This window comes from Solenopsis invicta, chromosome 7 (assembly GCF_016802725.1).
Source record: "Solenopsis invicta isolate M01_SB chromosome 7, UNIL_Sinv_3.0, whole genome shotgun sequence".
Taxonomy (NCBI): Eukaryota; Metazoa; Arthropoda; class Insecta; order Hymenoptera; family Formicidae; genus Solenopsis; species Solenopsis invicta.
The window spans coordinates 5,712,558-5,739,140 of NC_052670.1; the positions used below are offsets into that span (position 1 = coordinate 5,712,558).

The 26,583-nt window shown below is 40.4% G+C and overlaps 1 protein-coding gene across 4 annotated transcripts in view; it reads right to left on the reverse strand.

Moving 5' to 3' along the window:
- Positions 1-26,583, reverse strand: part of LOC105205369 (RNA-binding protein Musashi homolog Rbp6) — a 594,533-nt gene that overhangs the window by 214,335 nt on the left and 353,615 nt on the right. For all 4 annotated transcript variants that reach the window (XM_026130366.2, XM_026130364.2, XM_039452221.1 and 1 more), the window contains one exon: positions 10,521-10,562. In XM_026130366.2, the coding sequence (XP_025986151.1) occupies positions 10,521-10,562 (42 nt within the window). The remainder of the gene's footprint in view (positions 1-10,520; positions 10,563-26,583) is intronic.

Below are 26,583 nucleotides of genomic sequence, written 5' to 3' on the forward strand. Positions count from 1 at the left end.
ACGTATCGATCGGCATTATCTCAGCACGTAATTAATTCGAGAGCGTACATGGGCTTACCGTAAGAGTTATTATAGTTACAGTCTCGTGTCTAGGTCGCTTCTGATCGATGTATCACGCCTATTTTACATATATTTTACAGTCACGATAGTTATCACGGTCGTCAGAAATCAATATAATTAAACTGTCTTGTTCTATATTCCAAAGAAATGCTATTAATATTCGCTTTCGTAAATAAATATTAGAATCGTTCCTACAAATTATTCTATAAGAAGCCATTATAGACTTCACGCAGAATATAGACTTCACGCAGAAAAGAGACACTCTCTCTTCTCTCGTATAAAAATGATTCAATTTTTCCATTAAAAAGTCCTATCATAATAGTCTCTTTCTCACACAGGCTTGTGTATAAAGAGCATCAGTTTGACATCACTCTCGAGTCGGATTTTCGCCAATGTTATACGCATTCCTCGCTTTATCGGCAACTGTCAAAGTGCATCCGGCCAGTTCCTGTCGGTGGATGCTGGCCTACGTCATAATGCCGGCTCTCGGAGGCGGTGGTGGCAGCGCGCCACGCCGCGCCAAGCCGCGCCAGGCCGCGCCGCGCCAGTTCGGTTCGGCAGTCGCGGTTTTTGAAAGCCCTCTCGACGCAAAACAGACGGCGAGGTTGCACACGAGGTCCGGGCTATCCGCAACCGACAGCGCAGTAGAGACTGCGGTTACCAAACCGCAAGCTACTACCGCTCTAACGGTGGCGAAGGGTCAGCAGGGAACCAGCGGTCCAGTCGGGGCCGAGGCGCGTACCGGCGATGCTGTAAACCCTCTAACGAGCTTACTTCCCCGTAATATCTGAGCGTTTTAGTTCAACCCCGGAGCGCGCTAAAGATAAATTCGTTTACGATTAATTCCTGGCCCCGACGCGCCGGTATCCAGAAATTTTCGGGTCGTCGAGAGAGCGCGATTTTCGCAACGCGCAACGAAATTGAAAGGCTCTACCCTTTCTGGATGCTCTCTCCGCAAATTACTCGACCGTGTTTTTTTTTTGCGTATCTACGTAACTATCTGGCAACATCTCTCTACAAGGAGAGAGAGATTTACAGTCCAGTTGCGACAGATTAATTTCAGCATAAATGCAAACGCGTGCTCGTTCGTTTAATACTCAAAGAAAATGAGTGGCAATGAGTGTACGTCACGCGTGAATTTGGAAACATTTAATCGCACACGGCACGGAACATTCAACTGTAGCGTAATCTATCTTGCGCGAGAGTTGATAAATGCGAGAACACGACACGACGGCGACGTTCGTACACCGATTCATTTAAACGCTTTGACTTATATTCCCGCACGGCCGTGGAAATTGGCCGTAGAATATTTACGGGCTGGTTTCACCTGGGTCCTCTTCCTCTCTTTTCAGGCAACATCCATCTAAGGAAAGCTCCCTTCCTCACACAAGTGCGTGTGTCCGTGCGTGGCCATATAGCACTTGGGTTCGCGATCTTTCGCCGAGGAAAAAAAAAAGAGAGCTCCTTTACCCTCGCAGACTTACGAAGGCTGTCGTCGTCGATTGTAATAAAAGGGGGAAAAGTGGCTACGGGGTAGCGGAGGAAGCGAAACGGAAAGGACAAAAAGGGGGTCGCGGGGAGTGGGCCGAGGTTGCCGGGCAAGGAACGCAATCGAGCGGGATTAAACCCTCTCGATTGCTTCCAACTTCGCGCGAGTTTTCTCCCTTTTCCCCTTCCGACCCCGCCTCGTGTCCCCTCCTCGCGTTTCGTTGCGGTGAAAAGACGGCCGACGATGGTGTGCGGGGTCGAGCCGATTCCATCTATTCCCGATGCTCCTCGGGGTTAATTGGACATTTTTTATTGTCAATTTGTGATTGAGATCGCCGAGGTCTTTGTCGCCTCGAGGTGGGAATAACGGTGAGAAAGAGGGGCAAGAGAGTAGAAGCGATCCTGAAATGGCGCTTTGTCGGCAAGCTCGCATTAGGCCACCCTTTGTACCTTATCGAGGTCCACGGGTATAGCCGCTCGTCTTGGGAAACCATCGCCGTTCTGCGGCGATTGTTCGGGAAGACCACAAAACGAAATTTTCTACGATATCGTCTCGCATTGTTGATGTGAGAACGCTCGCTTAACTCACTGATTAGCACACCCTTGTGCAATAATGACTCATTATCAATAATTCAGACTATCATCTTCTTGTTGCGAACAAGTAACTCATAATGATAAACCATTATGGAATAATAAATGTGAATCATTAGTCTCAGCTTGAAAATCAGTATTCATTAAGTAGATGTTTAAGACTGTATCAATCTCTTTCTCTCTCTCTCTCTCTCTCTCTCTCTCTCTCTTTGTGCCAATTTTTCAATAATCCAAGATTCATTATGTGAACAAAAAATTGCAAACGAAATAAGAGCAAGGGAGGGAGACAAAAGCGCGTAGGTACGCGCGCTTTGCTATTTTCGGTCGGCGTATTCCAAACAGACGGCCGACTGCAAGATGATGAGCGATGAAAGGCGGCGGGACAAGATCCCTCGCTAAATCGCGCGAAACTCTCAGTATGCACTCGCGCGTTGCGCAAAATGCTCTGAAATATTAAACGCGCAATTACCAGGCCTATTCAGAGTGATGCATCATGCGATGCGACATACGCGTTCGCGACGCACATACGGTAAGAAATATGAAGGGACTAAAGATTTCGACGCACACAAAGGCAGGGGAAAAAGATGCAAGAATGCGTGCGGAGACATAGGCTGCATTCCTTCTCTTTTACCGCGTGTCGATTCAGCGCAATGATAAAAAGCGCGCCGGCGAAGAGCTTTCGAGCTTTCGAGCTTTCGAATTAGACACAGAACTCGTACAGTGGAAAAAAACGACGCGCGGTGCAGAATTATCCTACTTCGTCCTCTTCTGTGTCGAGTTGCGTCATTGTTTTCGCTTCTCGATTCAGCGGAATCCATTGCGAACCGTCATTAAATCGTCGCTATTAAGTATATTAAAAGAGATGCGTCACTATCGAATGGCATCAAGAGATTTCTGAAAATTGCGACGTTTCGCCCACTCTTTGGTTCTTTGGAGATTTTAATTGTAATGGATTATATAGTACGATGTGCACTCTATTCCAACTTCTTCTCGATATCGATCCAGCTTTGCTTCGCGCTTTCATAGAATTATTCACTAATGTAATATAAAACTTTTTATTATTAATTATTAATTTAAGTTTAAAATCATTTGTTTAAATAAATTTTTTCTTATATATAAAGTAATTAAAATAAAAATCATAAAATTAATCTCAATAGAAAGCGATGAATGTAGTATTCGAAGTTCATAAGTATTTGAAGTTTTATTGATTGAAAGAACTGAATAAAAAAAATTGAAAATTTGTATAAAACATGCGAAGTCTGATCGAATAAAAGAACAAGGAATAAAGTAAATCTATTTCAAGTAACTTGTATTTCGTAAATCCGTGAGAAATCTAATTTTTATTGCGGAAATCAAACGCAGGTTTCTAAACTACGTTATCCCTAACGTATTTCCAAAACACCCGTTAGGTACGTGTATGCATGCGCGCATAAGACAGAGGAGACGAGAGGTCGACGGCGCATCACGTATAGCTATACATTATCTAGCAGCCATTTCGGTGGCATCATGGCGTGGCCGTCCGGAGTTTACGGGCTGCTCCATCACGCGGAGCTTAGCTTATCTCAATGTGACACAACATATCTGAGGCTTCCGTCTCTCGTCGGCAGGAAAACTACTGTCGGTTGCGACAGGTGGTGGATTCGGAGCAATTCGCGGTCAAAGTATACGCGGGCGTAGCCGCGCGCGGTCGCTCGTTTTAGGAAGTTCCCTCGAAGATTAACTCGGCGATTTATCGCGAAGGCAGGGTAGGTTCGGACAATGTAACTTTGGAAGCCGATCATTACCGCAACCGTCGCAGTCATTTCGCACGTTTGTAACTCGAACACGGTGACTTTACCAATTATTCTCCTTGATTTCAGCAGAATATTTCTCAGTCTGATCTCTAGACGAAACATTATATGCGCGAATAGAATGGTTTTCATGAAATACTTAAAGATCTAGCTAGATACAAATCTGTAAATAATTTTGTTCGATTATCAAAATAATTATATGAAGCGCTCAAGCATGATGAGCAATTGTGCAAAATTTTTTCTAACATTTTAGCAACTTGACCAGCTTGAACGTCCTACATAGTTACTTGGATGGGCCAACAAAAGTATTTTCAGGTCTGCATTTAACTAAACTCTTAGATACTTTAGCCGTTCTTTTCATATAAATTTACTTTATAGTTAGAAAATAAATATTAAACTAAACGTTTTGCATATGAGTCCTTAACAAAATATGTCAGTATTTTTGGAAGCAATATCGCAAGAGCAAGCTAATGAGGAACTAAGCTAATATTTTCTATCAACATTCATTTGCCGATCGTAGTATTGTTTCGTTGTGGCAGGAATAAATCGATATCAATACTGATGTATATATTGTAAGAATTAGACTAAAATGCTTTAAAAATTGTAACTGTATATACAGAAGTACATTTTACTAATAGTGGCAAAAGTGATATTTTTGGTATCCCAAGCGTGTGGCTCCGGAGTAATGTATCTTTTTTCTCGGCAACACACAAGCTCCCCCGGGAAGCTCCGCAATCATAAACGCACTCGGATAGCACGAATAGCGTGAACAATCCCTGCTCGAGACTCGGACGGACCTTCGGGGACGAGGAACGACATTGTACGGAGAGTAGAGACGCCACTTACGCCGCGCAAACATTCCACCTCCGGTTCACGTCATCCCCTTTGCTCCGTGTTTTTCTCGTTCGTATAGAGCCGGAAGACCAGCGAACGAAGAGGAAAGTAGGCGCGTCAAAGCGGCGGAAGGAGAAAAGGTTTCGCCGGAAGGTTACGCGAGGGACGAGAGGGTGGTTCCTCGGGGTCGGCCTGTGTCCACAAGACGCTGCGGGGGTCGAAGGGGACAGGAGAAATCGTCGTAGGGTACACAGTCACTATAACCGACGAGTCGTCGCGTTGAATGACCCGTACGCGTATAAAATGCATGGGATTTCACTCTAATGCCGACCAGGGAGTTTGCCCGGGAGCATATTTAGCCCCGCGCAGATGTATGTAACAGGTCCCTTTTGAGCCGACAGACGCGAGACGAGATGGGACCGGGACTGGCCAAAAGATGTGCACATATCTGTAATCCTTGTTCCAGTCGGAATTACAAATAGGCCTCATGGGAACTCCCAATCTCGGTCGATCCCTTAACATCCAATCCCGTCAACGACACTTACGTACACGACATATCGTCGCGCGAATCGCTACTCTAAGATCTATTGTCTTCTTCAATGAGTCCGAATGTGACCAACTATTTCAACTTGAATCTTTCTTTCACTTATTCATTGCACCTTCCAAAGAATATCTTTAACATTTCGTGATTTTTCATTCTTTCATTATTCCAAACTGATTAAATTTTTTTGAAATAACCTTCCGCTGCGCAGTTGGTATAATTGGAGTACAGAATAATTGAAGAAATATGATATAAAATCTTCTCTGCAGTTAACATTAAATTGCAATGATATTGCTCTAGTGAAATTACCTTAGTGAAAAAATTAAAAAAAAGTACGCAATCAACCACGGGGGAATATAACATAAAGCTTTAATTTAAATATTCATGAAATTTGCTGATTACTATATTATGTACTAGATGTTTTTGTTATTCGTTTATTATGTTAACACTACAAAGTTAATCTTTAATTGGTTGGATTTATATTCACAAAAGAGAGAACTGACACATAATATTAAAATAACATTATTTCAGTACATTCTTTAGAGTTCACGGTTTAATCATACCGGAATATCTTCGTCTCGATCAAGCGTATGATATAATCTATAATTTGTATTTCTATCTTTACTTTTTCTTTAACGACATATACCTTTATCTTTGTAATTATTCTTTCCGATTGTTTTAAATCATAAACGTAGCAGTTTTCGATAGTTTGGGAAAAGGGATATCGCTTCGCGACGTTCCGAAGAAGTTACTTCCGCAACGTGTAAGTTTCGGAATCCGGATTGCATGCGCGTGCTTGCTGGAGAAGAAGAACGAAGGTGGCACGGGGGACGAAAAGCCGGAGGGTTTCGCGAGGCAAAGTCAAACAAATCATATAAGATAACATTAAGGTGGCGGAGGAGGCTGTCGCGCGATCAGGGGTTGCCGAGTATCGACAATATACTTGGCGCCCCGCTCGATTCGAGTGAGTGGATATCTCTCACTCAACGAAGAAAACAAAACGAATTCGTAAAAAGAGGAGTACGCGGTATGGTTGTGAGGACACGTAGGTAGGGATGTCGCTGTGGTGGACGAAGAGGGACAAAAGAGAGAGAGAGAAAGAAAGAGAGAGGCGAGCGAAGGGAAAACTGAACACCCTGGGGAGCCGACAGCTCGTTACGCGAGACATGGTGCAACTATCCCGGCTTTCCCACCCTCCTTTCCTAGATTTTCCCTCCTTTCCGCACCTCTCTATCCTCCTTTCTCTCACTCTCTCTCTTTCTCTCTTTCCCGTTTCTTCACTCTTATCCATCTCCGTCTTCTTGGTATCTCTTTTCTCTTATCTTTTTTCGCCTTTTCTGTCCTTTTTTCTCTCTCCTTTGCATCTCTATTTCTTCTTTCTTGCCTCTCGAGCTTGCAGCAGTTGGAGTAATATCCTCCGCGTATGTATACATATATACAACGCCTGTGTGTCTTACGTATTACTCAGTAACAAGTGGGTATTATACCGGGGGTTGGCGATGCCATTACTGTCCCGAACAGTCGCCCGTTTCGACTAAGGGGACGACGTCGCGCCATCGATGGCCAGCGCGGCGGTTTATGCGTTGCGCTAGTTACTCGTCCCTTATCTTCGGACTTGCCACAGTTATCGTAGATTGTATTTACGACGAGTTATCGCGTCATATTATCATCGAACGTGATCTTCCCTGTTTACCTGAATTATATAATAGTTTAATTCTCTAGATCTGAACACGCGACACTTATCTTCATGAAATCAATGAGACAAATTACGCAGATTGCATGAAACAGAGATATTTTTAAAGCGCCTTTTCATATTATCACAAAATTCACACTTTGAGATTTTAATGTTACTTCTTAAATCAAAATTTATCATCATATATTATTTTCAAAGTAAAATTTAACAGTAAAAATATGAAATAATCTATAACTAAGTATTTATAATTAAGTATTAAGTAAAGTTATTTCAAACATCTTATATAAATTTTTTAAAAGCTAACTAAATATTTTATTTACTTAGCAATATATATATGTGTATAGAGAACATGTAAATAAATGATAAATAATTTTAACGATATTTTCTCTCTCGGATATTTATTTTTGGAAGTAGACAGTTTTCTGCATAGACCATATCGTATATATTCTTGATTAAAAATGGATCTCTAGTTGCCGCGAGCAAGTCTGTACTTCCCATTCGTTTCCTTGGCTACGAAACTTCCAGACAATTATCTGAAGTACGCCTCGCATTTTCCCAAAAAGCGGTAAAATCCTTGCCGGAGTCTTTTTTTGTGCGTTCACCGTAAAGGAACGTAGCAAAGGAAGTAAAGGAGCGGCATAAGAGGGTAAGAAGAGGACAGAAGGGCTCGGTAATGACTGTCGCTACTTTTCCGCCGTGTCGGAAGCGCATTGCGCCATTTCCGTCAGACCGGAAGTGCGGTAACAAAGCACTTCCGGCATGCGGTCTCAAGGAGGTTGTTACGACGAGCGCGAGAGTATTCGGTGACATTTCAATGAACTTTGCGGTGGGGCCGTTCTCCTCCTAAAGTTCAAGCGGGTCTAACGTGCGTTTCGGGTGTTGACGAACCGGTGGTATTAAGTGTCCTATTGTATGCCCTCGCGAGTGATATTAACCTGACTCCCAACTGAGACGAAATCGCGTCATGTGTAGCCGAGCAAAATCGCAGACTATTAACCTCATTCTTATAACAAGAAGAGTTCGTTAATTGAACATCATAGTTGCTTGGGATCGAGCGGGCTCGTTTCCGCGCTATACGCGTTGCGGTGTATTACAGATCGTACGAATTGCCGAGATTTATATTCAAATCGCTATTGAGGAGAGCAATAAATGTGGAATTCATTTTGTCGAATTTCTGAAATTGCTCGTTTGGAATTGGATATATGTAAACGACATTAATTTGCGTATCCGAGCGCGTAAAATAGAGCACACCTATTCTGTATATTTGCGACAAGTTGCCGTATTACGGAATCGCGCCAAACGTGTTGCGAGCGAGAAATAATTTCCTGGCATAGTTACCGATCGGCAAGCGTGCATTGGCACAACTTATTCAAGCCTTTGCCACGCGAAGATGTAAAATAAAAGTGAGGCCCTGGGAAGAAGCTAACGTTATTTTATGAAATTTACATCTCTTGTTTCATATCTGCCTGTCAAAACGGCGGAGCCGTATATGTTGCACTCGTTACAGACATTACGTGCAACGTAAGATGCCAGTTGTGGTATTTCGAATACCATGCACATTCGCATATTAGCTTATATGACCTACGGAATAAATGTCGTATACCGTATGCCAGAAAGTTTGAAAACTTGAAAATGTCGGTTACTAGAAACTTCGATTATGAAATTGTTAACTGGATCGTGTTACAGGAAATCGGATTATTCGATCGGCACTAAAACCATCTTATTATACGTGACTCAAGTTTTAAACCCAAGTTTCCTTTATCTCCAATAAATTCTATTCATTACTTTATCTTGTTTATGAATTTTATTACAATGTTTATTAGGTCACTTTATGCACGACATTAAGAATTATTCGATAAAACTTGAAGTAAGATAAAAAGATTGTATACGGTCGAGCTAATTTTGCCCCAAAGTGAAAGAAATAAATTTAGAACCGTTGAAGGAAAACGTACAGAAAACAATCATAAACACAGAATAGAACACATGGATTACTACCTACGATATTAAATCGTTTTGAGGCCTTGTCGAGAAGTTATCTTCGCCTTATATTATTCCGAGAATATTTTATTTCTCGCAGCCAAAGTTCCGAAGTTGGGATTCAAAATTTTGGCACTGAAACATTCTGCGTTTGTGATAGATGAGATTTAGTTGGAACTTCCAAGCAAGATTGTCATACGCAACATAAAAGTGACGTTTGTCCTGATTTCAAATCTGCACCAAAACGTTCTATTTCTCACGATTCAAAATTTGTTTTCCCCGATTTCTGGCAAATGTTTCTCAGTCCGAGATTGCCAGACACCTTCCCAGATTGTCGAGACGTGTGATTACTGATGGCATTCGCGCATCGTTATTTCGGCCACACGCGCGTCGTAAATTATGTCCCTTCGGATTCTGCTATCCAAATAAAATGTTGAAAGGGTGGTCAGTGAAGAGGGGTCGAGTGAAGGGGAGTTGGGAGGCAAGTGGTGCGCACGCGTTATAAAAACATATAAAAATGCAATGGTAGGCAAAAGTGGAAAAATAGCACCGGGAAAGATACAGAGTACGGGGAATGCCGCAGAGAGGGAGAGAGAGAGAGAGAGAGAGAGAGAACGTGTTACCGGGAGAAGAGAAAGGGTACAATTAAAATTAGCGCAATTCAGTCGCTCGCCGGTAATTCGCATGCCTGGCATTTATATTATTAAGTCGCGCAAATTTCTCTCGTCACTTTACTCTTATCGCTTTTGTATGCGTGCACTCGTACAACCTTTCTGTCCCGCTTGCCCTATCAGCTATTTCACGTTTTCCCCGTTATGCTTCTCGCACGTTTCCTCGGCGCGACCGAATGTCGCTTCGTTGCCGCGATTATCGTCGCCGGCAAGGAAGTAATCCCAGGTTTCGAAGCGAATTACGTTTAATTGCTCTTATTGCTAGGACCAGTCGGCTTTATTATTCCCTCTTCAATCACGCCCTCCGAACGCGCCGTCATTTGACTTTTTAAGCTGTCCCTCCCGCCCTACGTCGACCCTGCCGACGCCGACGCCGACGCCGACGCGTTTCCACATCCGTGCTTTTTCTACGCGCGGCAAAAACACCGCGTTCCAAATGAACGTTGTGCGAGCCCGGCTACGAGTAATTCTCGTTAACCCGCTATTTCACTCTGCCACGCCGTCGGCCGAAAGGATTGGTATTATAAACGTCAGCGTCAACTCATTCGCAAATGAATGAACCATTGCAATTCTTCACAATCATTTTCGATAAAGTTTGCATCCGTAGTGACCATTTTCAACGCTTAAGCATCAGATATGGCGTCATTTTAATACAAAATACGTTTCTTTTAATAGCATTGACGTTATATTTTACCTACACTATTTTGTTTGTAAAAATAGCTTTTGCTTGTTGTTTATGACATTTATTGTCTTGTATATAACTGATTATTAAATAATACATAATATACAGCATGAAAAAGGAAATTGAAATTGTAATAACGTCTAATTTAACGGTATTTAATAAAATATTAATAAAAACAAATGAGTTTTCTTACCTTTGGATGTGTTCTCCTAGGAAATGCTACCTTTGGGTCGATCTGAAACAGAAAAACGACGAGAATTAAATGAATTGCTTAAAAGTCGATTAATAGACAAAATGTGATAAAGCAACGGTACGAAAATCCGGATATAGCAACTTGTTTAAGTTTTTCGATGATAAATCTCAAACTGCCTCGAAAGCTCTGAGTTCTGTCGAGGATATAACCACGAAAAGAACATTACGCGCCACATGCGAATTCAAACTCGGAGACAAATCTTGTTCGCTCGCGAGTTTTGCGGGAAGGAGGAAGGGGGGCAGAGAGAAGAAACAAATATGAAAATACAGCAAACAGAAGAAACAATATGAAAATAGGTATTACACATAAGCGCAGTGGGAAAACGCGAAAAAGGGAAGGAACAAGAATAAACGAACGAACGAACAAAAGGGGAAGCTCTCGGCGGACTGTTTTCCCAGTTGAAATCCCCATTACAATTAATTACATAGTAATAAAGAGTAGGTGCTCGAGAACTCCCGAATCGACTAACCGAAACCTCGGCTACCGCCACCGCCGCCGCCACCGCCGCCGTCTTTTTTCACTTCGCGGACGATCCCGAGGGGGATGAACAGACCAACTAAGTCGAACGTAAGAGCACCTTACGTTCCGCGCTTTGCTAAAAAGCTTGGAACCACACCGAATACCACAGAAACTTCTGGCGGGACAACTACGTAAATTTCTGACGCGGCGAACCACGCACGGACACCCCTTTTCATTTTATAAATCTTTAAAAAAATATTATCCTATCTTTTTGATACTCAGTTTACGAAATGAGTAGCTTTTTAATACAAAAATATCTTTGTTAATTAATACAATTATAAAACTACATTATATTTATATTACGTGTAATATGTTATATTACATAATTAACATTACTGCACATTACTGTACATGTCGGATTGTTTATTTGCATTATTTACAGTATTGTGTGAGATAAACAACATCATGAATATTAAGCTCATGGAAATCCGCAGGAGTATTTATTGTTAATACTAGAATTTGCTGGAAATATCATTCTGCTACTTACTAACGCGGTGAAGGGATCAGCTGATTCCAGTTGTTCTAATGCTAAATGAAACAATGTCTGTCTCTCTTTCTCTCTCTCTCTTTCTCTCTCTCTTCTCTCCCCTCGTATTCTCAGCGCATATTCAATGCTAAACGTGACTACTTAGTTCTGAGTTTCATGCCGTCATGTTGCCATCGTTTTACCGAATAGGAAACTATTTCGAGTTATAACAGTGATTCTTCGCAACCGTAAAATGTGTTTGCAATGGAGAAAAAAATTAATACGTTGTACACTTGATAAAAGTATTAAAATAAACTAATGCCAAAATACACGAGATTGCGATTTATCGATATATTACTAACACAAATAACTTTTTATTGTTACATTCAAAATTTTGTTGCGTATATAACATGAGGGAAATATTCGAGATTCAACAGCCATGCGATAATATTTCCTAAAAATTCTCAAAATAATTCTATCACACTGTTGTTCGCGGAAACTTACCCACGCAAGTTATAAAATTTTAATTCTCCCGTTTTTCATCTCGCGCTTTTACGAGGCAACGATCGTAATCACGAATTATTAGGTCGGCGCGCGTGATTTTCGGCGCGTGCTTGTAATTAGCTTTGAGAGCGTTATTGACGCGCCATAAAAAAAGGGATATTCTATACAAACCGAGGAAACGAGTTTTACCATTCTCTAGCGCCAAGCTTTCTCGAAACAGAGAGCGACCGGCACCCCGGGCGGTGGAAGCCACAAACGTGGTAATGACAAGCAAGGGAACCCACCGCCCGCCGCCATCACCACCAACAGGCACCGTCACCGTCATCATCCACCCCGACGCAACGCGGCGCGGCGGTTCTCTCTACCTATCTCTCTTCCCGTACTCAGAAACCACTCCCGTTTGCATAATCCCCTACGGCGAAGTTCACACCGGTCGCTCGCACGCTCCCGGACAAGAGAAGTGTCTTGACGTCGTCGTCGTCGTCGTCGTCGACGACGACGACGACGACGACGGGAGACGGAAGACGAGAGACGAGAGAAAGTCTTCCCACCGTTCTTTCGCTTTGGTAATACCTCTTCTTCTGATCTCGCCTTCCGATATAAGGGAAAGGCAGGCGGGGATGAAGGAAGTGCCTCTCAAACTTCGCTACTGCACCCGCAGGAGCTATTTGCAACGGATTTCGCTGTACATGTCGCCCGTCGGATACGAAGTTGCGAGCTATGACGATGGTTTAGATGTATATATGTATATATCTAAACCAGAGAAATTGGAATAACCGATGATGTTCCTATCTCATAGCCGCAAGAATAGACAAGGCGGGAAAGATTTTTATGCTAATGGTCAAAGATTAATTGTCTTGTAACATTAAATAAACTATTATAAGTTTTATGTACTCGTATATATTTCTCGTTTTTCTTTTAACATACAATTAGATTGTTTCAACCCATTTGATGATTGTTCCAAATCGACTTTACGTTTGTATTCGATGCATTTAAAAAATTCCAATTCTTCACTCAACGTCTCCCCGTGGCCATAAATTGCATTGCACAATAATAATGATAAATGTCAAAGAGATGGTATTTGTGCCGTTTCGTAATCACTTTTCTCTATCTGATGTAATAGACGTTGTCAACGAGACGCAATTCGTGGTCGTTCAGTCGATCAACGTGAGAGATCCTTCGATGTCCCATTCATTCGATTCGTCTCACCGAACGATGGTTTCGCGAGGGCAGAACAGAGAGTTGGTAACGAGAAGATAGAAAGCGAAACGAAGAGCGAGGGAGACAGAGGGAAACGCAGACGCGCGCGAAGGCAAGCGAGAAAAAGAGAACGTTGCCGGGAACGGAGAGGTAGCATTACCGAGAAAAATCGAGAGGCTCGAAGCCATTTTCGCAAACATAACCCAGTTACCCGATATCTCGCGAAATGATCGGCCGCCAACCGTCGTCGTCGTCGTCGTCGTCGTCGTCGTCGTTCTCGTCGTCGTCGTCGTTCTCGTCGTTGTCGTCGTTGTCGAAGACGATAGAAATTCAATCTGGTTGGCACGCCTGGAAATTGGAAGAGCCACCTACCCCTGGATGCTTCTACCCTGAAGGGACGCGGTAGAAAGGAGAGCCTCGAGTCGGATCGGGAGCATTTGGAAAAGTAATTCACGACGCCATTCTTCGCGAGACCCCCCCGTTCACCCCACCGCCGCACCATGCGCCATCCCCGTCGCCGTCGCGGCCGTAAGCGGTGGTCTCGCACCGAAACCTCAATCCACCCTTCTCCCTGCCCCATTTCTCTCAGGGCGAACTGCATCCGCGGATAACGCGAACGAGAAATTTCACAGGCGAACTCGCGCTAATTCTGTAGGAATTCGAATGCTGGTTAAACTGTTATACGAGGTATGTGGTCGCGTACGCTCGTATCAAAGACAGAGGAGACGCGAAAATAGCCGGGGAGGCCGTATAATGTTAAAGTTTCAATTATAACGCCGGGAACGAATGACTTGCGGCTCGAATTACGAGCAGCCTCACCGAATTCCAAAGCCGGTGAACACGCAAATCCTTTGAAAATGACAAAATTTATTTTTCAAAATTTTACTAACGTGCTTTTAAATTCAATAGTAAGATAAGCATTTATAATGTCCTTTATAACATCTTTAGAATTCGAATAGCTGTTACCTATTCCGATAAAACGAAAAGCACCGGCCTTTCTCTAATATGACACAAATTGCTAGAAACGGATCATTTCTTCTCTAATTATCCCAACAATTGTCAAACACTCTTTATGGCGACGAAATTCTCTGCTTATTTATCGGCCGCGCAATTTCTATTTCTTCGGTGCGGCTTTGCCGTCGGCTCGTTAGCTATTTAAACAGAGAACGCGTTTAATAATTTATTTCTATCCCGAATTTCCGTCTCCGTTCGGACAACATCGAACTCGCGCAGAGAGGCGGTCAGTCTCATCGCGCTGATAGAAACAGCGGGGAATTCATCGGCGATGTCATATTTGGCGATGTGTGGGGTTTTGGAGACGAGAATTATTATTAAATTTCGGAGAGAGAGAGAGAAAGACAGAGAGATCGCAGATTCGTTTCCATCCTCAACATCGATGGTAACGGTGCGATAGCGTTTGTTCGCCTCAAATACCCGGTTAATTCGCTCGGCAAATTAAAGGCAAATACGCGACCACGATTTTGCAACTGATCATTTCCGCCGTGCCGGACCTGCCGCTTTTTCCCGCTTCCTTCCCATTATCTCGTCGTCGACGTCATCGTTGTGAGAACGGAGACGTTATCTAAGTGCATCCATAGGGAAAAAGTACTTGGCTCCTCCTGGATTTGTTAACTTTCAACAATGTTCATTGAAAGACAAATTGTTCTTGCAATTCTATTAAGACTTGAATATTCTTTTAGTAGTGAAAGTAAATGTTTATATTTTTGCACAAAAGAATCATGATCACGCGTCATGTGTTTATTTTCATATATATATTTTTTACATAAATTAATAAAAATTGTACAAAAATTTATGATCCCGCTGGATTTTAATTTAGAGACGATCTTGTCAGTCAGTAATGCATTCGTCTCGCATTACTCGGATCTTTGAATGAAAGGCTTTTGTTATTCGCGCACATTTTTCCTTCATAGCTTCACAATGACAGAATATCGTCGTTTCATTCCCGATTTCGTCTATCTCATCTCTTATCTATCTATATTCCATTCACGCGCCAATGAAGTATTCTCGATGAATGTGGTTATTATATTTTATCATTAATATTACACGTACATCATTTCTTAATAATAAGTTTTAATAATTATAAATGAATCTCGTCAAGTACTCCAAAACGCGATAGTCAGTATTTTTGGAACGATAATATTAGAATTGGCATAATCTAATCAGCAACATTACTACTTTTTGCAGTAAATACGTCGAATCCAAGTTTAAAATTAAGTGTTAAACTTTTTTATTTGTGCCCATTATTGCAACACGCCTCTATTTCTCCTGGAACGTTATTCATTTACGAAAAAAAAACTCTTAACGCGCAAGCATTGAAGCATAAGTATTATGCGCGCGCTTTTCGATTTATTATTTTTACGGTTATTATGGAGCATGAAAACTTTACTCCGCACAGTCTCACACTGAAAATAGGAAAAAGCTCCGAGAAAGAGAGAGGGACTATTATTCTCTTCACACAACTGAGCGGATTGTAAAGCGTAGGAAAGTGCGACTGTGTGCTATATACTGGTGGTCAGTTATTACGCGGGACTGAGCGATTGCTTTTAATATTCGCGCCAGCTGCGTACCAAGGTACCCTTCGCGACGTACCCGCCAAGATGTATAGGCCGATAAAAATGGACTACCGCTTCGATCCAACGCACATTATTTTTCGCGCGTCGTTATCGCGATCGAGTCGAGACGAGGCTCGGAAAACCATCAATGGAAATTCGTCTCGCATGACGACGAAGGAGGCTCGCTTAATGCGATTTTATCGTTCGGCCGTGCGATCTGAAATTTTTAATGGCATATGTGTCAAAAGAGACGCTCGTACTAGTGAAAATTAGTACGAGCTCAAATATAGCTCCGTTTATAACCTGAGAAGGAAAATTTGCCTTATCGTTTACTTCAGAATTAGCACTAAGCCACATGTATCTAAGCCATATGAAGCTAAATTTATTTTATCTGTTTAAAAGAATAAAAAATGTTTATCGACAATAATAAATTTTAGTGCCTAATATTTTTTTATGTAACTTTATATAGATTTTCTAGTTCTTCAAACTGCGCACCGTTACTTTTGGTCTTGTTTTAATCACCCTATTAAATTGATAATTAATTTAATAACGCTGCTAATGAGCGTCTCTTGTGATAATGATGCTGATAAGTATCTCTTAAACACTGCAAAGAACTCGTTGAATTATTAAATTGATTATTAATTTTTAATATTGTGATATTACTATTCTGGTTCAATTTAAAACTGTGTTTCAAGGCCGAAAGTAACAGTCTGCAGTTAGAAAAAAAAATAGAAAATGTATATAAAATTGCATAAAAAATATTATTACACTCTAAAATTCTACTCTGATCATTCCATGGTCCTTCTCTTCATTTAAAAGTTCATTGAGTTAATTAAAAATGCGATTCGTTTTAAAGTAGCATAAAAATATTGTTTCAAATCTGAGATACATGATGGTTCTGCCTTAAATATATTCTAAAAATATTTTATTTCAAACGATAGACGCTTGTTTCGTTTCTACAGCATTGAGCTCACGGTTCTTCAGATTTTTAATAACAACGCTTGTCAGTAGTCTTTTCGACAGCGTCACCGACATTCGGCGCCAGCCAATATCGCGGCACGATGTACCTTTAACGGCTGCCATCTGGATGGCTCTTTACAGCGACAGCAATAGAAAGAGATATGAAGGCGAATAAGTAATGATTAAAGGTTACAGGAAAAGTTACGACGCATGAATGATTGAGCAAATATTAAGTTACGGCAATGCAGAATATGAATACATTGTTATACAAAGTAACCGTGTTAAATTACTTGCTCGACTAATCTGACATGCTAGTTCATAAACTAAAGTCATTAAAAAAAAACGTATCTATCATACAACGATGCGGATCGGAATAACACACACACACACACACACACACACACACACACACACACACACACACGGCCGTAAGTGGAATAGAAGATTGTATCCGCGCACTGAAGATGATCCAAAACTAGAATCAAAACATCTAAAATTTATGTAACGTTTATACGCTAATTATATTAACCTACACTACTCAATCTCTATCAGCACAAATTCTTAATTTGATTTATTTCTCCAGAGCCTTTCCTAATACAATTTTAAAGTTATTCAGTTGAAATGTAATATAACATTAAAAATATTTTTTATACTTTAGTAGCCTTTGGCAAAGTGCAACGTTAAAATAAGATTCTATTGTAATTATAGGTTTAAGAACCCGGGAAGTTGTCTTTTATCCCACATGTGTCTATAATACTATCACATATAAGCATACGTGAAATTCAACAATTTCTTGTAATAAGAATCCAATGCCTCAGAAAATCTAACGAATACATCGTGGTTCGTTGCTTCATCAAGACGTTGGATTACTTTATACAATTCGCTGCTGGCCCGATCACTGGAAACTTCGTCTTCGGCGAACAATGCAATCCTCCCTGTCGATATTGCGGACATCAGAATCTCGCCAAGTTATCGAGAGGCCAAGCCGAGTCGGCTATTCCGAAAACGATCTCGAGAAACTCCGTCTCCGGCGTAGCAGCAACAGCAACAACGACAGCGACGACAACGAGGACGTTGCTGTCGCGAGGAACAGTGACAAAACAATTAAGCAACTCATAACTGCCTAGCACAGCCGCCCTCCGGACACCGTTCTCCGCTCTCTCCGAGCTTGCGTCAAAATGTCACGGGCAACGAGGTCTACCAGACCGAACCGAAATTGCAACTCGCGAGGGCGTGTAGCGGGCATAATGTCCTTTCGCAAACTCGCGCCGCCGTCGCGGAAGAAGGCACCTCGGGAAACTCAGGAGCTCGCCAAATGGCATCGATGCGCCGAAATTTCACACGTATATGACACTCGAAAAAAATCGCCTTGCAAGTGCGGTCACAATTTTTTGGCTACAAAAAATTTACTAGTGTAGATAAATGATTAACAAATATAACGATATCGCATATGTTTGATATCAATAACGGAATCTGAATTATTTATAAAAAGAAAGAAAATTTTTCTGCGGCGCCTATTCATGTTAAGGCCAATCATACTTGTTATAAAATTTGACTGTACAATTGGCAATGAGACTTAAGTATATGTATCATGTAAAAGATTAAGATTACAGAAATCTCAAACATACAGTTTTCAAGATCATATCAAGATCAATGTTGATAATGAGAATTATAATTACATTGACGATCACCGGTACACCCCGTGAAAACGAATATCCGACGGTATCGTCTCGTGAATGAAATGGCACCGACAAATACCGCACAAACGGCAGCAAATGTTAGAAAGAAGAGAGGATATACGGGAGCAAGAACGCGCTGTTTCCCGTTTCTATCGGGATACCTCGAGAGGGACTTTTGTGCAGGACGGAGGAATTCGACGGGGCTGAATTGGGAGTGTGGTTGGCGGCGAAGAAACGAGAGAGAACGACGTGCGGGTGAGTCTTGGAAGAATTACCGAAAGCGTTTCATGCTCTCTCCACCGACAACGTCGCCCAGCCGCCGGCACGTCAATGCTCCCGGGCGATAAAGTGCTTTTCTTTACGAAGCCACCATCCGTCGCACAAGCGCGGCCAATCAGGCGACAATGGCTCGTAAATTCGAGCCAATCAGGAGGGAAGCCGAGACGTGACCGCGACCACAGCGCGATATTGCTTATGAATTATTTAAACGGCCGGAACAACAACGTTCCCCGTCACGCCTGCTTCTGTTTTGATTTCGCGGCAGAATATTTCACGCGACGATAAGAATTCTGTCCGGTAGGCGCGTCGGGATTTCTCGAACGAAGAGTTATTTGTAAAACTATGTACAATCACCACTTTCGATTAGGTGATAATTGTTTTTGCAATTGCTTGTATGCAATACGTGAATTTTGATACATTCGATCAAGAAATTGTTTATATTTTTCCTTGCACAAGTAATGTAAGAAAATAAATTTTTAAATATCCAATATTAAATATTTTAATTATCAGAATTCATATATTATGACTTTATCAAAATACAATTTATAAATATATTAAATTAATGGAATAAAAAATTTTATAATATCGTTTTATGTGCACGCTTGTGATTTGGGAAAAAAATTTTTCAATTTTTCTTTGCATTTCAAAACGTTATCCCAACGCTGTTTCTAGTTTGTGTGTGATCCTGAATCTTGTTATCTCACACATAGCATACGTAGTTTCTTGTACGTAACAGAACGCACGTTTCAGAAATAAAATCGCGCGACCTGAACACATACAAAATACTAAAGATTGAGGGAGGAAAGCTCAAGTCCGGCCAAGTGTTCCTGACAATTTGGATGTTTGCAGGCAAGAAGGCGAACTATGCAATTAGCCGACAAGTTCCAACTTCGATGATGGAGGACACGCTTCCGCGTTTCCAGCACGTTCCCCGATTCCCTACTGCCTAACCGCTTACTTCGTGGGAAAGCCTGCAGCCTCTTCGGCTTTCGAGACCGTGGATTATAGCACATTGTCCGTGAGACACTGCCTGAGAACTCGCCATTGATTTTCTAACGATTACTTAAGACTTTCCCTCGCTCTTCATTCTCTAACTTGTACAATGGATTATAATGTTTCTCTTTGGAAACTGTCTCCTCCTCCATGTTGTAAGTATTTTCTGTGCGCCATTAAGTTCAACATTTGGTCCGAAGTCACCGAGCGCCAGCGTATTAACTGCCAGAGAGCTGTACTTCTTCAACAATTAAATCTCTGTAGCACTTATTCAGAAAATATAACATGCATCGTTGCTGATAATAATTCTCGACATTTCTTATCAAGAAATTTTTCTACTCCTTATTTTTATACAACGGAGATTAGTTTTTTTTTTTTAATATTATTTGAGAATATACTTGTTAAAAATCTCTCTCTTTACCGCGTCGTATATCGTTTATCTTCGGATTTTCAATGAGCTTCAGGCTCGTTACATAAATCGGCGTAGTGAGATATCATAGCGTAAAAATCCCTGGCAAAACCTTTCCCTCGTACCATTCTCCGCGCTGGAACTTTTATTCCACCCTCACGGAGATCTCTCGTCTACGTCGCGAGTCCGTTCTTCCTCGGAGGAAGAGGAAGGCGGCCAACCGAGGTGAAAGCAAAACGCGCGATTCAGGATGCTCTCGCGCGCGTCGCTGATTACATTCGTAATTATTATGACGTGTTAATACGCGCGTAGCAGCCGCACGACGAGCTCAATAGATCCCACCCTGTATCTCGTCCTACCTACCTTCCGCGAGTCGAGCTATTATTCCACCTCTCTCTCTCTCTCCCCCCCTGCAAAACATTCCCGCCACCCTGACAAGCTTTGTGCTACAAATGTTTCGTACGCGTGGTTTCGCTCTTCCCACGCCGATTCTCCCTTCGTACTTTCCATTTCGATGTCACGTCCCACCTTAAATGATAACGCTTGCCTCGAAGTATCTCCGTCCGCGCATCCAGCGCCTCGTTAACGTCGTTCTCATCGATCTTGGCTGACCCTGACCTCGCCTCGAACATGCCCGATAGCCGGAAATTGGTCCGTTAAGGACACAGACATCGCTAATAATTTTGATAAGATCGCGTGACGGAAGTATCGTTAAAACATTTAAAATACATTTATTTTTAATTTCTCTGTACTCATTAGTTGTCATACATATCAATAATTAACAGTTAATTAATGATTAATATTGACGTTAATCGACGTTTAATGCTTTCTATAATTAAGTATTAGAACTATTTTCTCCGTAGAAACATTTAAAAGTAGTCCCTGATCTCTTTCCGCGCTTGAAACTAGTTCGCTTTTAATAGTAGAATGTACAATATTCTAATTGGTACGCTTTAAAAATGTCTACCGCCTCTTGATATCACGAGTCAGCTTTCTCGAAATGTCGTGCGATTAAGTAGATACTTCCAGTTTCTCTGAAAGCGAAGGGGGCTCACTTCTACGAGGTTTTAAATAATAGCATGCGAGTCTTATCCCCTGTCATCTACTTTTCGGAGTGGAACGAAGAAAAAGTATACGAGGTCCCTGATATTTCGAAACGAAGAGGAGACTCGAATACGTGAGAAGCGAACAAACGTAAAGAGGAGAAAGGGAGGGGAAAAGAAAGACGAAAGTAAAGGAGAGGAACGTAGTTCTAGTATGTACCGCATGAGAGTGGAGTTTTACGCGTGTTTAATCTGGAAATGGATCGCCCGAGAATACGCTTCTATGAAGCAAGTTGAAGAGGCCGAGAAGGGAAACAGACGTGGAAGAAAGAGGGGAGAGGGGGGATGGAGGAAAGGAGAGAGAAAAGAACAGGTGAGATAGACTGTTTCGTCGTCTTTCTCTCTCCCTATCTCTCTTCTCCCCTTCATCTGCACTTCTCCTTGTTTTTCCTTCCCTTCGTATTCTCCCTTTTACCAAGTCGCGCGACACGAACTGGCCAGCAAACTGCTGGGAAACGCGAGAATAACTTCTTGCGATCGCGGTTCATTACGCAAATTACACATTTGTACAGGACGTTGAAAACAAGATACGTATAATTTAACTACGTAAGTTGCAATTCTCAAGGAAAGATCCCTTTTCCCTCTACACTCAATTAGTCTATGCTTTTCTAATTTTTTTTCTATCAAAAACTATTGCAATTAAGCTTTAAATTTTAATTAAACTGAAATTTATTTAAAACAAATTGAAAAGTACAGCTCCGCTCTTATGAAACATCTTTCGTCAAAATTCTATAACTTATAATATCTTTTCAATCCTCCGTCTCGATTTTCTCTAAAGATACACTATAAACTTGGAAAATCAGTACAAAATTAATGACACTTTTGCGAAAAGCTGATGTGTTTCTCGCCCAACTTCTATATCCTTGTTACACGGCCAATCTCTATATGCTTGCCGAGTAAGTCTAATGTAAGATAACAATACTTGGAGGAATGTATACTTGGGCGAACATATTGTTGGTAGATAATGCATAATTCAAGATGCGCAGTCAAGAAAGTAGTTTCCAAAACGAGCGACGTTTATTCTTCATAAGGTTCAGCGAAGAGCGCAATTTCGGCAAAAATGAATGATGAACCACATCGTATATCAGCGTAACGAAACAACTCTTAGTTCTTTTCATACCTTCCTTGCTTCTCCTTTTTTAATCGCTCGTTATCGCGAATGAAAATTCTGCACGCCGTCACCAGCTCAAGTTGCGTTAAGGGATCGCGTCCAGAGAAACGCTTTTAGGGCGTCGTCTTCGACATCGAGAAACATGACACTGCCTTCTCTTAGGGTTGCGGAGAATGGACCATCACACGCATCTCGCTTTTCTCTCACGCAGTATCCGTCGCCCATTATTTTCGCGGATAGCCTTAAATTCTCCAGCAAAGATCGAGACGCTAGTTTGCTTTCAATAAAATAACATGACACATTCATCTCGTCTTTCTACTTTTTTAACGTTAATCTCATGAGCTTAATATGGGAGTGCAATGTAGAAATATGTATTTATGTGTATGTGATATGCGTTTTGTCTCACCAATATCCAAGTGGTTCATTCGTTTCATTAGTTTCCATTTATTACTTAATAATGCATCATAATGATTTATCTCGACAAAAGTTTTCTCAAAACGAATGACATAAATCGCGAGCAGTTATGCTAATTTAACGGGTAAAATACTGCCGCTCTCGAAATCATAAGTTGTACCGATATAACGCGCCCGATACATCTACTCACTCGCACGAAGTTTATGTATATCATACTAATTATTTATATTTCATGTACACTAGGGTGGAGGTATCTGCAGTCTACATCGTGCACGCGCTATTTTATTTTAGCGATTCGTCGTCATTTACAGTGCAAGGCGTGCAGACTCCATTCGTGCGCGATCCAAAAGTAAAGAAAATATCATGCTAACTTCGGTTTTCTCAATTGTTCAATAAATCAAGATAATAATAAGAAAATAAGTATTTAATGGATATGAGGATAAAACAAAGATAGAATAAAATTTTATTTGTTCCGAGATAACTAATAATATCACCTGATTCATATTTATTTAATAACCTTTTTTATTTTATATTTTATTACTCCAATTATAAAGTAAAGTTTGATGAAAAACATTTTTATGAAATTATTTATAACATTTAACCGATTAAGAAATACAAGTTATTAATAAAAATAAATGATTATTACAAGAATAAATAATTATATATTACAACTTATATGGGAAATTACATACTATTAACTAAAATATTAATTTTTATATAATTATGTATTTAAAAAAAATATATTTCTTGCAATACTGTTATCTTACTGTTCGCGAAAAAAATTTATTTTAACATTGACGAAACAAGTATTTAACCTTCGACTCATCAACTCCCTCAAATTCTAGTTAAAGACATTGACGATCCATCAATCTTCACCAACGAGACAGATAACATCCGTTGAATCTTTAACGGTCCCTTAAATGTAATTTTTCTTGCTTCATTGACGTCTGTTAGCGCTGATGCTTGTAAATCATAACAAGTCATTAAAAATTGATGGATCGTCAGTTTCAATACCATTAATATGAATTTTAGACCAGAGCAACCGAGACAAATTAAATAAAATTAATGCAATTAAGTCTCGCAATTTTTCTCAGTGAAAAATTAAAAACTGACTGAGAAAATAGCTGAATATCTATTTACGCATTAGAGTTTTCATCCACTTCTATTTTCATAGAAAATTGACATATTAAATCAAAAAGCTTTTTTGTATACAGAAAACGTAGTGAACGTTCTGTTTGTGTCACATACAAATTTGATAACTAGCTTCTAGTTTAACGCTGCGCTCAATAAACATGACACATACAGCTGTAGTATAAAACGTTTGCTGTTAACGAAAGATATAGTGCATCCCTTTTTTACATTGGTAATTTCCAAGCTCGTTAAGGCTGCGAACGTGTGCGTCATATAAATTTGACAACTTTACATGCGAGCTAAAAATAGACTCGATATAACATGGCAATTATGGCAATTATGAAGGATGACAGCTATATTAAGCATGAATATATTTATATTTGTTATAAGCGCATCTATATATCATTTCTGTGCTATTTTTTTTTACTTCTTTCCTTTACTTGATATGGATTCATTCGCGTAGTAGTTGTTTTGTTGAACATTGAATTTCCTGTTTCTTTGTGATTTATTCAACTTTTCTTAACAAGCGTCGGGGGTATGTTCGGATTGTTCGACAGACAGCAATAGTTTATTTCGTGACAGGAAAAAGGGATTGGACGGAAAAATTTCTGTTGATGTTATGCGCCATTAACAAGATCGCATTTCGCCGAAGCCGGAAATCAAAAAGGGTGAGGCATTGAAAGCCGCAAGGGTGAGCTTCTCGATTTTATGTTTACGTCGGTGTGAGAAGGGAAACCATCGAAAATCTCCTTGAGACTGTCTTAAGAACGCCGAATGAGCTATCACAAACAGTCGATCGTCTAAAAATTATCATTATACCATCATATGTAAATAGAGTAATAATATAAATAAGAACATCATTATTATTATGTTAATTATGTTACGAACGTAATTGCTCTTCATCTATTTTGATAATACGTACTGAAATGTTGGCATACACCAGTTGTATTCGATTAGCACGTTAATAGCTTAAAACTGATTCACTTGTAACGTCTATTCTTGTTGATTACCATTCAACAGTAAATTCCACAGATTTTTTTCAAAATAAAACATGAATAATTATAGAATTGCAAAATTCAAAGAAAAATCAAAGAAAAAAACGCATGACTATGTAAGCTTTCAAATTTACTAATTTACAAGTTTAGAATTGTTACGTTTTATTTCATATAGTTATTATATAGTTTTGTTATGCGACTACTATAACCTACATAATATGTAATCATTGAAACTGAATTAACGAAGCACCGGTTCTCCACCTAATGCAATTGATTCTGTACAATCCTTCTGAGTTCATTTAATGTAATTTATATCTTTCGTAAAGATGAGACAAAAAAACTAGGGTTGAAACTTTTGTTAATTCTTTGAATAAACTTGTACGCATACACGATTATCTTGTGTCGGCTCTTATTGGCATTTTTAATTTAGTGACTCCATTGTTAAACGTGGAATATAAATAATCAATATATACTTGTTTTTATTACATATTAAAACTCTTAATATATCTTCTTGAGAAAGTGCGCGGATTAAAAAAAATTCATAATCATTGGTATATACTTCTAAATTTCACAGATAACAAAAGATAAGAATCGTTACAATAAATTAGAGAGGGAGATACCTTTTATTTTTACAGTCTCCCAGCTCTTTTCGTAGATAGCTACATTCACTATCCTGCTCCTTGATTTCTGTCCGTGATTTATGGGATTTTTTTTATTTCTCGTTCCTTCCGCAACTGTCTGATGTAGGTGCCCCAGTTTCGACTTATATTCATGCCGGCTGTACTCCGTATATCCGGCGCAAAGGGCGAGTGAGTTAAGCCGTTAGTAACAGATGCCGCAACCCGGCTGTATCGGTTTAATTCGTTGGCGCGATAACCAGAACTTTCCCGGCGACTCGACGGGATGCGTCTTCATAAACCGCGAGCCATAAACTTTCCCGAATTACGATTACAAAGTGACTAATTCCCTTTCCGCTTCCGTGCCTTCTAATTACGTTTCTGTTTCTCAAGGAGTCCCGAGTCTTCCAGGGAGACTTGAATCAACAGCCCCAAGTGAAATCTTAACATTTCACATAATTCCAACATTGAAAACTCTTGCAACTGTAATTCTTTTTCACGCATTTGATGTAAAGGACTGCTAATGTTAGTCGTTTATTTTACTTAGCAAAGTTATTTTACGGCTAACATGTTTTGTAATCCAATGAAATAAATAATATTCAATGTTAGCAATAGACAGGAGTACTACTTGCATTAAATGGAAAGCATATAATGACACAAGTTAAACATAAGTGCTTTGGAAACTGTAATCTAACTTGTAAAAGCTAACAAATATTATAAAATAAGTTAAGCAGTAAAGTAGACATGCGCATTCTCAAGGTCTTCAACCAGTTCTTGCCGTTGAATTCTCACTTCTTTCGATCAAGGAAGTCGATCAAATCGAAGAGCTCGAACCTACGAGCGTAAAGGATGATGCAGGAAAAAACGCGAGTGGAGAATTCTTTCGAACCACATATGTCCAATGACGTTGATAGGTTCGGAGAGGAGGGTAGTATAGACGAGATAAGGTGTAAGCGGTGGGGTAGACGGTTTGTATTTCAAATTTAAAAGCATTCGACAATGGACGTTTCTCGGCGTATTGTTGACTCACTCGAGAAAGAGAGAGCGAAA